Source organism: Panonychus citri, unplaced genomic scaffold, assembly GCF_014898815.1.
Source record: "Panonychus citri isolate SS breed McGregor unplaced genomic scaffold, ASM1489881v1 Contig00008, whole genome shotgun sequence".
Lineage (NCBI taxonomy): Eukaryota > Metazoa > Arthropoda > Arachnida > Trombidiformes > Tetranychidae > Panonychus > Panonychus citri.
In genome coordinates, this window is record NW_026515413.1 from 101,676 (window position 1) to 115,329 (window position 13,654).

At 30.6% G+C, this 13,654-nt stretch overlaps 2 protein-coding genes across 3 annotated transcripts; both read right to left on the bottom strand.

Moving 5' to 3' along the window:
- Positions 1–2,740: 2,740 nt before the first annotated feature.
- LOC128389387 (insulin-like growth factor-binding protein complex acid labile subunit) lies at positions 2,741–5,466 on the bottom strand. Of its 2 annotated transcripts, none has more exons than XM_053348971.1 (2): positions 4,275–5,466; positions 2,741–3,245 (listed from the first exon to the last, which is right to left on the bottom strand). In XM_053348971.1, the coding sequence occupies exon 1, from the start codon at positions 5,277–5,279 to the stop codon at positions 4,305–4,307; it is 975 nt and encodes a 324-aa protein (XP_053204946.1). In that variant the 5' UTR covers positions 5,280–5,466; the 3' UTR covers positions 2,741–3,245; positions 4,275–4,304. The 2 variants fall into 2 exon arrangements, with proteins under 2 accessions (XP_053204946.1, XP_053204940.1); XM_053348965.1 differs by having other exon boundaries at positions 2,744–3,367.
- A 3,946-nt stretch (positions 5,467–9,412) lies between these two features.
- Positions 9,413–13,649, bottom strand: LOC128389266 (protein 4.1 homolog; the record flags this gene model as incomplete). Its single annotated transcript, XM_053348806.1, has 4 exons — positions 9,413–10,060; positions 11,339–11,620; positions 12,328–12,705; positions 13,323–13,649. Coding segments are annotated over 4 exons (1,170 nt in total), but the record flags the coding sequence as incomplete, so codon positions are not given.
- Positions 13,650–13,654: the final 5 nt, after the last annotated feature.

Here is a 13,654-nt window from a genome sequence, read left to right on the forward strand (position 1 = left end):
ATATTGTTTATATACAAGGAAGAGTTTTTCAAGAGAGATTGGAAGATAAAGAGAGAAGGGAAATAAATTTGGTTTCGCTTTTTTCCCTCCCTTTAAATCACCAAAGAGATCATTTCAATCATGGTTTTGTTATAATCAACTGACCTTTGGTTGACCTAATTAAGGTTAACCGGTCAATTGGAAAACCACTTTTCGTCCAATGAACAATTTGAAAATGTTCAAAGCTAACTGGTGATCATCAAGAGAATTGATTAAAAGTTATCATCGTCATTCAAAGTGTATTATTAGAAACACTTTGACAATTACTTGATTGTAATACTTTAATAAGTTAAGTTTAAAGGTGAAGGCGTTAAGAGTAAACAATTAAACAGGCGAGTTGATTAAATTGATGATGATGATGATGATCAGTGTAAACAATTTTCTATTTGAAATTAAGGAGGCGAAACAAAGTTGCGATACTAATGATTAAGTTAATTGTAATGACGATTCAATATGAGTTGATTTGTTTTTCTTGTTTGTTTCAACTTGTACCAACATTTACATTTGTAATAAGTTTCAATTGTTTTAATTGTAATTACAAATTGACAAAATCAAAATATCCCAGACAGGAAATTCATATACATTATATATAGTGTACTTGATTGCTGGTAAAGCAATTAACATGATGAGTAGCTAATTGTTGGTGACAATTACAGGTAAAAGTAAATATGTTCCAAGGACAATTTGATTGATTGATTTTCACCAAACAAACAAATCAATTGATACTAATTTTGGCCTTTTTCTTACATTGTTACAATCAAGAAGAGGCTTGATTGTTTCTTGTTGACCATTTAATTGTGGACAATTAATCAAAGCTGACACTGAATCTGATTCCAATTACATGGATAATACTAACATGTTCATGATGAGCGTTCCAATATCATTGATTATCAGAAAAGTTATCAAAAAATGAATTCGATTGTTAAACTTTTAATGTGTTTCGATTTTAATGAATTGAAAGTTATTTCCATAAGTTTAATTGTCATTTACTTGAAAGAAATACAAATGATTTAATAATAACCATTGTTTTTATGACATTGAAACAATCATTTAATGGCTTTTTATCATATAAGGAAGTCCATTTATCGATCAATATATTTACGGAAAACAAGTTCGAGATGATAATTATATTAGAACTATTAGTTTCAATCGATTGAATATTTTAACAGAATTAAGAGCAATATTAATTGCAGTGATTAAAGTAATTATAATTAAGTAAAGTGACCAGGTAGTGAAAAATTTTCATAACCAATTGGATTATAAACTTGGGATGAACTTGACAAGCGTTGAGAGTTAACCGGATTACTTGATTGTTGTCGGTTAATTGTACTACATTGTGATAATGTTGGTGTATTTAAATCATTTTCAAAGGTTAATCGGATTGAATTATCGTTAGCGTTTAAACAAAAGCCCATTTCAAGGCATGAATACGCTGACCATTTAATGTAACGATGTTTGACCTTATCTATTGAGTTGTAGACGAAAAGTTCAACAGATTCAAAGTAATATCTATTACCAAAGGTGATATCAAATGGTTTCCTCCTGTTGACCATTGAATTACAAAATGATCGAGCTGTTGATTGTTTACGATCATCAGTCTCAAAGACAACAATCAACTGATTCAGTTCAATTCCTCTTTGTACATAGTGAAAAGGGTCCATTTGTCCTCTGCCCAGTCCAATCTCATAGAAATGCCGATAATAAGATGACTTTTTGTCGACCATTTGATAGCAAAGCCAATCGGTTACGATTCCCGCTTTGACCATTCTTGATGATGATAAATCATTTAAACTAATTATTGGTGAAGTTTTCAAGTTAATTGTGTAATCGGTTGTAAATGAAGCCAAATAGATCATAATTATCCAATTGATTGACAGAAAAAATGAAATACGAATGACTAATTTCACTGAATAATGAACAGTTAAAAGATGATCAAGTTTCTTTTTAATTATCGATGGAAGTAAAGAAATCAAGGTAACTATGAAGGTTGATTGGTCAATCACTGCAACAATTAAGTTAAATAATAACAGTAGAAAATAAATTGGTAATGTGATGGACATTAGGCTTGATAATATTCCAGGATGTGATTGGGTCAAATACTTTTCTGTATACAAATTGGTGAAACCACAACGACCTGAGGCTAAAACTGGTGAGAAGGACAGATTAACTGGAATCACATTGAATGGCCTTAAAGAGGTCGGAGGAAAGGCCAGATCGTAGTTTCCACTTTGAATTTTGTTGTAATAATGTGAAAGTTTACACAAGGAATCAGAACAATTTCCTCGATTTCGATCACCGAAAAACCATTCAAAATAAACTGACTTCCCTCCCAATAGGTAATCAATGTGTCGTCTTGTAATACCTGACAATGGACCAATCAGCTGATGGTCATCGGTAACCATAAACGTCTTTTCCGATCGACGAGGAATCAAAACTCTAAACGTTAAATTCATTTCTTCCACTTTCTCAATAAGTCTTACACTTAATCAATGTTACAATTTAGTTTTCTCACCATTAATGTAATCGTTTCACTACTCTATTTAATTACCTCTAGTCTTGTTATTGTAACTCTTTTTTTCCGAATTCTATATTACAAGTATTGATATTTTATTAATTAGTCAATTCGTAACTGTGTATTGATTATTTGTAATTTATAAATTTTAGTACTTTTATTTAAGGCTACTACATACATTTATTTAGAAAATGGAGTCAATAGAAAAGTTCAATTAGTAAAAGAAAAGGTTATTTGTTTCGGTGATCAACTGGTTAATTATCATGTAAATAACTCGAAAATATTACTTTTGATTTTAATTCTATTGTAATTCAATTGGTTAAGACGATCTGAGAAGTGCAATTAAATTTAGAATTTAGTCAAGTTTGATTTTCCTCAACTCAACAATTGATTTAACAAGTTGTTGTTCAGCTGATTGTTCAGCTAATTGTTCAGCTAATTGTTCAGCTGTATCCTCCAAAATTAAATCAATCAAATAATCCCGACGAGCAATCTCTTCGTATCGCCAGGTCTGACAAAAATTGTCACGTCTAAGATCATTTTCTATATCGATTCTTGGTGGCCAGTCTGCTGGCAGCTGCAAAGCAGCCATTATGTATTTTCGCCTTTCCTTATTCTTTTTATTAATAAGACTACATAGCTTTGTTTCGCCAATGTGATCGATGTAAGTTTCGAATGCCAAATCAATGTGAACCTGTTTATAATCATTCTTATTAAATTTTATTTGTTCTATTATTGAACATCTGGTCGCATTATTATCAATCAACAGGTTCTTCGAGTAATCAATTAGATTACAATTACATGACCACTGATTACCTATGTGATTGTATGAAAAAAAGAATAAGAAAATTGTCAATATTAATCAAAAGGGATTGATTAACAATCTAAACAACAATAACAATATTTGCATCTTGCGTAAAATCAAATCTTTGATTAACCTCTCGAAGTTTTAATAGCCCAGGGCGTGCGGTTGATACAATTAAAACTTAAATTCCTTTTATGCTCTGTCTTTTCTCTTCCCCTTTCATTGCCCCGAACGTCATAATTCATCCCTTCTCTCTCTCTCCCCTTTTCTCTTTCTTTTCTGTCTAATCCCCTTATTAATCTAATTAACATTTTAATTTGGTCAATTTAACGCCCCTTTTTTTTTCATTAATTAATAACTTTTGACCCTGACCACCTATGAAATTGGTTCTATTTTTTTGTTGTTGAAAATTTTTGTCTTCTTTCTGCTGATATTTTTTCCATGTCTGTACGACTTCTAGTTTTTCTTAAATCTTAAAAAATATAAAAAATCGTGAATCGTACTAATTGTTTGTGATTATTGTAACCAATTAAAACTATACTAAAGGGTGTTTCAGAAGTAGAGAGACAAAATTCAAATCGTTATTTCTCAGAATCTGTAACAGCTAGAGAATTGTAAATTTCATATTCAACAGGCACGAGTTTAAATTATACATTGAGCTTTCAATAACTCAAATTGGTTAATTGCATAAGATTTTTCGTCATTTTGTCTTGATGTCGGGCGAAAATTTTTTGCCAAAGATTTTCGGGGCTATTTTTGCTATTTTAGTCAGAATTATGATGAAATCCTAGTATTAAAATAATTAATACTTTTCTCATTGTGAGGTTTAAGACAGCGATTAACTTATGATTGTTAAGATAAATAATATTAACTAGAATGATGATTGGATAATTGATTGATTGAGATGTAATCACTTACCTTCGAGGTAGAAAGTTTTTGGAAGTTGTTTCAGGAAAGTATCATCCAAATCGGACAGAAAATTGTATGATAGGTTAATTGTCGCAATGCATGACAATAACTCAATATTTCTGGGGGTAAGAATCGTAAATGATTATTGGACAGATCAATGGTTTCGACAGCGATCAATCCACGGAAGGCTAAGGGTTCCAGAGAGTTTATTTGATTAAGGCTTAAATCAAGTTCTCGTAGTTTGGCCATATCACGGAATGTATCATTCTTTATGGTGAACAGTTTATTTGAATCGATTTCAAGATGTTCAACGCTCAATAATCCGGCGAAAGTGTTTTTTGTGAGAATAGAAATTGAATTGGACGATAAACTTATGTTAGCTAATTTGGTTGATTCTCTGAACACAAAGTCGGGTAAAAAGGAGATGTTATTATCTTCCAGTCTAACTTCAAGAAGATATTTCAATCCTCGAAATGCTGTTTTATGAATATCTATCAGTGCATTCGATGATAAATCAAGCCGTTCGAGATACGGTGCTAAATTAGCAAGAGCTCTATGATTGATAATTTTGGTGAGACTATAATTATTCTTAATGGTCAGTGATTTGAGTGAACTTTTCAAAGGATTTTTAACAGATGAAATCGAAGTGAATTTCCAGTTTGTTAAAGTTATCTCTTTAACTGATGGCGCTAAATTGTTGAATAAAACGGAGGGAAAATAGCTCACGTTGACACCATCAAATTTATGAACATTCAAATGCACCGAACTATAAGAATAATTGTTAGTTGAATTGTGAATACGACCGGGGCGCGAAAACTTGGTCCACAAGGCTGAATCAAAATCCACTCTACCAATTGAACATTCCAGTACATTGGGCTCGCATGTACAATTTGCATCAAAATCTTGAATTTCTTTGAAACAGTCATCATAATAATAACCACCACAGGTAATAGGGGACAATAATAGGATAACTATAACTAAATTATTACACAGATTGTTCGTAAATATATTCATGATGATCACAATAATGACTCCAATGTTAACGGATTTTATGAATCGGTTCTTTAAATTACTTGTTTATTGAACCTTTGGTTTAGGTGTCACAGGTAAACAATAGTCGATTTTGAATGTAGGAATGAAAAAATTATACACTTCGAGAACGAGAAGACTTTTAATGGAAACTAACACTTTGATATCTTGTAAATTATGATGATAAGAGAGCGAAAAAATCTTACAGATCACACCATGGTGAAGAAATGAATATGATGATTAAGTCCGATTTTACTTAGTGATATTGTAGATAAGTACTTAAGCATCATCAACCTGATAGTATACGGTACTTACTAAGATCATATATTTAGGTTTATATTTTCTAGATTAAGTTAAATATTAATAATAACAAGGGGGCAAGCGATCAACATGATCGCTAAGCTTATACAATATTGTTAGTTTCATATATACAGTGCTAAAATTTGGCATTTGCTAATTCACGAATGCGTTCCTGGTTCCCATACGATCGTATGTCACAGACCAGGTCATTTCTGTGGACATACGATTACTTTTAATTTCTTTACGCGGCTATTTCTCTCTCTCTCTCTCTCTCTCTCTCTCTCTCTCTCTCTCTCTCTCTCTCTTAACAACAATGTAACTGTTAAACAATACTAATATTGATAGTTGAAGGATACGAAAAGAGGCAAAAGTCAAAAGAAAGAGAAATTTTGAATCTATTAATATTTTAAGTTGCTGCAGAATTCAAAAAGCTGTCGAATGGTGGTTTTGATATTTTTGTAGCGCTTCAACTTTTTCTTGCATGTTTGCATCAAAAAACGTGAATCGTAATAATTGTGTGGTTAAAGTAAAAAATGTGATGGCCATTAGGCTTGATGATATTCCAGGATGTGATTGGGTCAAATACTTTTCTGTATATAAATTGGTGAAACCATAACGACCAAATGGGTTTTTTTATTCGAGGAAAGGCCAGATCGTAGTTAGTTAGCTCCATTTTGAATGCTGCTGTAATAATAATGCGAAGGTGTAAAAAAGGTTTTAAAAAACTATGTTAGCAAATGGAGTCAATAGAAAAGTTCAATTAGTAAAAGAAAAGGTTAATAATTCAATTGGTCAAGACGAACTGAGAATTGCAATTAAATTTAGAATTTGGTTAAAATATAATTTTTTCCTCTCAAAGATGGAGCCACTAATAGCATTTATCTTTCCTTTCGTTAGGGAAAATTGTAAATAAAAGTAACAAGTTTTTAGTTGTTAACAATTGTTTTCGATTAACAGTTGATTAAACAATTAATTGTTTAGATTTATCCTTCAAAATTGAATCAATCAACTGATTATCACTTGTAAAGGTCTAATATTTAATCAGCTAACTTTTTGTGTTCTCAAACTTTATATTTATTTGGGTTTGACTTTTTTTCAACTCATTAATATGATTAAACCTTTAAATTGATTGTTTAATTATTAATAAAAGATGAAAGTTACATTTGGTGCTTGGAAATTCATTTATAATTGATTAATATAATTATCATCATGCTAATTATTTGGTTTCTTCAATTTCCTTTTCCATGGATGTATTAGATTGTTAATCTTTTATTGAATTTAATGTCAATCTAATTATAGTTTTACATTAATCCTTTGGGTTTATTATGGAGATAAATAATTTAATTAATCACCTAAGTGAATTAATCAGCTGAAACATTGATTGTTTCATATAATGCAAGGTTAAATTGTTATTGTTTGATGGGAAATCATTCAATTTAGACTGAAAAGATTTACCCTTTAAATTAATTTTCTTTATTCTCAGTTACCATTGCAAAACAATAGACGAAATTGTGTTTTAATTGTTACAGTACAATGATAACTAGATTAAAATCTATGAATTAACAAGATAGAAATAATTAGACAAGGTTAATTTAAATTGTTACAATGATAACCTAAGTGTGAAGAGTAAACATTAAGTTGATTTAATAACAAGACAATGATAACAATTAAAAAAAAAGTCGAAACAATTAGAAAAATCCTTGAGAAAATTATTAACATTTAAATGATCAGTGTAAACGGTTTTCAACAATTGAGTTAATTGTTCCGATATGAGAAAAGTTAATTTGTAATTAGTGAACGAGATGTTAAATAATTAATCTGAAAAGTTTTCTCATTCATTCAATATATCAACCAACTAATTACCAAGTATTAATTGTAAAAATGTCAATTAATGTCTGATCACAAAGATTTGATTGTTATCAACAATCAAATTAATAGTTTGATGTCTTTTCAATGAAAGTTGACAATTAAATTAACCAAAAAAGGTCATCAAATAACATTATTATCAACGAGAGAAATTAATTTGAAAGCTATAAAATCCAATGTTTTTATGACTCGAAAGACAATTAAATCAACTCATTGATTGTGATAACAATTAGAATATCATATTCGTATGTTATATATCATATTATGATCAAAGTATACAAGTAATTAAACGAAGACAAGGTTAATTGTAGCGAAATTGAATTGATGACAAGACGATGAAAACAAAATGTAATAACCATTTAAATGAGAATCACGCATACCCTGTATATGTATCGTGACTATCCTTGGGAAAATTTTCTTATTGTTTTAGTTAGCAGATTTTAAATATCATCAATAATCATAATTTAGCTAATTTGATTATGTTAAAAAAGACCAGCAATCAATTTGTTACAATCAAAAAGCTATTTTTATCAGGATATCCTTTGGGTAATCATAATAATAGCAACTCAATCAATCTAATATTTAATTTAACCAGAATCTATTATTCTGGTTCCTGGTTCATATGATTAGGAAATGATCTAGTTTAATCAGCAAATTTCCATTGGTTAAGTAGTTGGATGATTATTATTTAGTCGCTAGGGTTTAATTGTGCAAGTAAACACCCAGTGATTAACTTTAATCACTTGTCTGATATTTTCACAGGGAATTGATTGAAAAGTTTTGTTTAAATTAGGTTAATATTATTAATACTTGTGAAAGTTTCGTTTTGTTTGAATTGTTTTTTTTTCGTTGTCGCTGATTGTGTAAATGTGATTAATTGATTAATCGATCAATGACTTATACCACTTCGTTCGTGGCTCGGTTCGGGTTCGTCTTAATTGTCTGAGTTGAATTTTCTCTGTATTTTGTTGACCACAACAAGTGTCATTGGATAGATTTTCAAATTGATAATATGATTGATCTCTCTCTCTCTGGGTGTAACTGGCTTTTGAATTGATTTAAATTAATTATTGGTGGTGATGTTCATTTATCCGTCCGCTTATTTGCAATTAAAAAAGTCTTGAAGGTTATCATGGGAGTTTGTGTTTTTCTCATGTTTTGCAAGAGATGATGTAAGAAGATAAAATAAGAATTGGTTGATGATACAAACAATTTCATTCGATGGTAGAAAAAATTGTTCATAGTGTACATTTTTCAAGTTAATTCTCTTAGGCCAGTTTAGAGCTGAATCCAGTTTCGCTTGTGTCTCTGGGACGGAATTTTTCACCTTCTTCTGAAAGTGAAGATCTCAATTCTTTAACCAATTCCCTGAAGTGGAGTGAGTCAAGATTCTTGGCCAATAGATGAAGAATAAACCAATCACCGATTCGAGCGTGATCTAGAACTTCCCGAAGATGATTTCGATCCGCGATTCTTGCAGCAGATCGCAGGTAAAGATAACGGAAATGAGGAAAATATGATTATCACTCTTTCAATGATAATCCATCCATTGTTTTTTACTCTTTGTTTCAATTACTTATTGATCGTCTTAAAGTTTTGAATGTTTATAATTATCATAATTGAGAGAGGAGATGATTAGTTAAATTATACTGATTGAAATGAGTAAATTTCAATTGAGTTTATAAAAGAAAATTATCTTTCTAATTGGAGTGTAGGTTAAATTGTTAATTAACTTGATTGTTTTGATGGATTTAGTTTATGTTTATGGTAAATTCAATTTATTATTTTATCCTTTTAATTATTTTGTAATAGTTTTCAATTGTTTATTTCATTTAATTTAGATTTGTTTTTTACTCTTATATATTGCTTACTTAACTTTTTTTTGTTTCAAGTTTTGTTTATGTAATTTTGTGTTGTTGTTGTTGTTTTTGATGGTGGTGGTGGTGGTTGAAGTTGTGGTGTTGGTGGTTTTTGTTGTGATTGTGGTTGTTGTGTTGGTGATAATCATGAACAAGATGAAAAGAGAAATGAAATTGTTTTGACAATAAAAAGAAAAACAATGTGAATAGAAATAAATGATAATTTCGACGAAAATATGACGACAAAGGCCCAAAAGTCATGATATTAATCATCATGTTTCATCTGATTGAGAAAGATAGGAAAAGGAAATGATGAGAAGTGAAACCAGCTCACAACACACAGATGAGGAAAGAAAAAAAAAAGTTACAACAAATATCTAGGGAAAGAAAGAAAATGAAAATGCTTTCGAGCTGCGCTTTCGTTTCGCTGAATTCAGGGGATTAAATAAATTCTTAAGAGCATTCAAGGAGCATTGGAATATCTTGTTGATTTGATTTAATTTGATTAATTGATGTTTCTACTAATGTTCCCATGTTTCTTTTATTTTTGATAATTGGCTAGTTTATGCTTGATTGTTGAGAGATCTCTATTTTCTCGACTGTCATGTCAGGATTCATCATAGTCGCTTCTTGGATGGCATCAGCTAACGCTTTGTCATGATCTATTGGCTCTCCATCGCTTTTAATGGTTATCTTTTGTTCAACACGAGTTTCAACGACACCGTCTTTCTCCATTTTATACTGTAAAAAGAGAAATGAAAATTTATAATTAATGAATGAATGAACATTCTGTAAGGGGGATGGTGAATAGAGCGATTAATGATATTATATGAAAACTGATCTAAACAATAATTGAATTTAAGTTGAGCATTAGTTTAGGAAAGAAAACAATCTAATTTGATGGACATTCAACTAATCATCTTCCTCAATTTTGCCTTCCAATTTAAAGGTTAAGCTTGAATTGGATGCGTAACTAAATGAGTTTAAGTATCTGTTGGTTACTCTGAAAAATAAACAATGATAATAGTAATTTAGTAAAGGATTGTTCTCATCTTAATATAATGTTGTCAACAATTAAGCTTTCAAAGGGATGAAGATGATACTAAAGATGATGATTAAGATAACCAAGGGAAGAGAATAGAAAAGGGTAGCCCACTTAATTTTTTTGTTTTCTTTAATAAGCTTAATTGATTGAGCAATTTAATCTATAGTTTGAGGTCAACTTTCAAAGATGATCGTTGATAATAAGGAAATGATGAGTTTAAATTATATAACACTATGTGTCTATCAGAAAACAATAACAATTTTATTATTGTCTTGAACTAATCACAATTAAAATTGTGATGTGAAAATTATATCAACTCTTTGACATTTGTTATATTTGAAGAAACAAATTGGAGTCAAATCATCCGAAGATGAAAACTGGGTCACTAAAGTATTACTATGCTAACGATTATCGTGGGTGTTTATTATAAAAATAAAAAACACCATAGTTAGAAGATGATAATTGAAGCTATTTAAGAACTGAAGGTGAATTACAATTGTTGCTGATTAAATTGGTTGTAAATTAGAAATTAATGTTTACTAATAGATCTTATCGACTTGTAATAACAGGAGACGAAACAATTTACAGTAAAAAAAAAATATTCATTCTCATCTTCATTCTTATTCATTCATCATTACTCACGCACTCTGAGCATGTGAGTGAGTCAAGTCAAGATGAATAAGATAACAAAAAGATATTCAAACATCATTTTCGTTACGAACTAACTTGAAATTAGCAAAACTGAACAACTAAAAGTTAACCATCGTTTCAAATGTCAATATGAGAAAAACTGAATGAAATTGAATTAAAATTATAATCAGGATAAACTAAATTAGAGCAACGCACTTAAAGAGATCTAACAGCAAATACTAATCATTTCTATGAGACAATTAAAAGTAATGACAATTTCAATTTAGGTGAATCATAGATCTTAAACATTGAGATTAATTTGAAGAGGATACTTTTATACACACCGTAACAGTTTCTACGGTTCTAGTTTTACTAGAAAGAGATTGTGAAGAGATTAACTCAGATTGAGATTGACTTAGGCCTGTTGTTGGAGAAATTGTTTCACCGGCATCTCTTGAGCTCTCTCTTTCAATGTAGGTTGATCGAGGTGGTGATGGTGATTTAGTTCGAGCACCACCAGCTCCTTGGCTACCATTTGCGGTTGTTGTTGTTGGTGGTTGTGGTGGTGGTGATGTTGGTGTTACAGGTGATGTACGACTTGGTTTAGATGGAGTTGTTGATGGCACCTAAGTGATGACAGGAGTAAGAAAAGAAATTTATTAATATTTTAATCAAATTGGTATCAATTGATAACAAAGAAAAACAATCATATGAATGCAATTTGAAAACAACTCGAGATGTTTTATCATTAATATCATAATGGTTGCTCTCGTTTAAATCATTAGCTTAATCATCCTACATTTTTTTCATGATTAATAGTGTTGTTATTATTGTGGAAGATTATTTAACCCAAAGATACATTCAAGGGCTTCCATTGAGTCTTAACTTCCTGATAATATTATCAATTTAATGCTGATAGTTTATGTGAAGCTCATACATCAATTGTACTTTCATTGTATTTGTGAGGTAAACAGAAAGGTAACTTTTTTTTTCAATCAATATAATTGACCTCATCTTGAAAGCAATATAGTTTTTATCTAACTCATAAAGATAATCAAATCATTTAAATAATATCAAACTACTGGTATAGTTAATTTATGGTTGAGCTATATGATTCTTAACACTTAAGGTTAATCGTGATCAAGCCGTTTAAGTTGATCAATCAAAATTATTCATTCACTTTGGTTAATAGGAAATTATGAATTCATTTAACAACATCTCAACTCCTACCTCAAGATGTATCTTGATTTTGGTTTAATTTGTTTCTCATTTAACTCTTAATTAAGCCTATCATTAGCAATTATAATTGTTAAACAACAATTGAAACACTTACATTTGGTCCTTTAGTAGTTGTGTAGGAAACTTTTCTTGTTTCTTCCGTTTTTATTGGAACAGGTTCAATACCCATTTTCAGTTTAGATGGATCGATGTCGAAACCTTCGGCCTGAAGTAACGGGGCGACATCTTCTAATTTTCCAGTGATCACTTTGGACGTTTCGTGGATTTTGGTTCCAACGGTTCGCTCTTTCTCCTCAGTAACATGGATCGTTTTCTTTGTATTTAATCCTTTCTCTGGGTGTTTTATTGTCTCTTCACCAGTCTTATAGTTACTTGTGGTTGATGTTGTTGTCGATGAAGTTAGGGTGCGACTTGATTCACTAATCTGAGGAGGAACCGGTGACTTTCCTGTCCTACGAGATCCATCACTTGTCTAAAATATTAATCATAATTAAATTGAGAAAAAAATGAGAAAAATGAAGAAATGATTTTATGATAGATGAGTAGATGTATTATGAATAGATGATGATAATGATGATGAAACCTGACCCATAATGATAATAAGCCATTGAGAAGCGAGAGTAGGTAATTAGTATCAGAAGGTTAATGATTACTTGAAAAGAAAAGGTGAATAGTCAAAGCAAATAGCAAATTTGGTGATTAGAGTGATTGTATTAGTGCATAAGTGACAATGAAAACTTGACAGTCTTCATAAGTGAGTAAAAAAAATTAGTACATTAATAATTAGCCATTTTTCCTGAACATCATTTATAATCAAGGTTGATCATAAGTGTTTTTAAGTTAGTTTGGTTATTGATGTTATTTCATTGATATTAATAGTTTCAAGAGATAAATGAAAACTGGGCAAGGCAATGGCGAGTAATTAGTTAATTTTTGTGTTGCCAAAAGTTAAATAATAAATGAGAGAATTGAAAATGAATTGAATAATAATATTTGTGTGCATATGAGAAAAATAGGTGGGGAATGAGAGAGTAAATCAAGTGAGAATATGAAAAAATCATAAAAATAAAAAAAGGAAAACGAAAATACCGAATCAATTAGACTGAGCTTATTGTTAGAGGTGGTGCTTGTGGTTGTTGTGGGGACAACGCCAACTATTACAGGTTTAGAAGCGGCAGCAGTCAGTGAATGGTATGGTGAGGAAGGTTCAACTACTTCTTCCGTTTCTTCAACAGAACCGTCGGATTTAGTTATAACTCGTTTTCTACTTGCATGGGTTATACGAGGGGCTGACGAGATCGGTGAAATATCCTTTCCGGTTTGAAGGTTAGTTGAGGTTAAATAGCTGCTATAATCCCCACCGGTGGGAGATGTAGGTGATTTAGTGCTAGTTAATGGTTTAGTGGGGGACGAGGTTGATG

Excerpts from the sequence above, each read along its gene's own strand:
- LOC128389387 (XM_053348971.1), bottom strand. The coding sequence starts at position 5,279 with ATGAATATATTTACGAACAATCTGTGTAATAATTTAGTTATAGTTATC.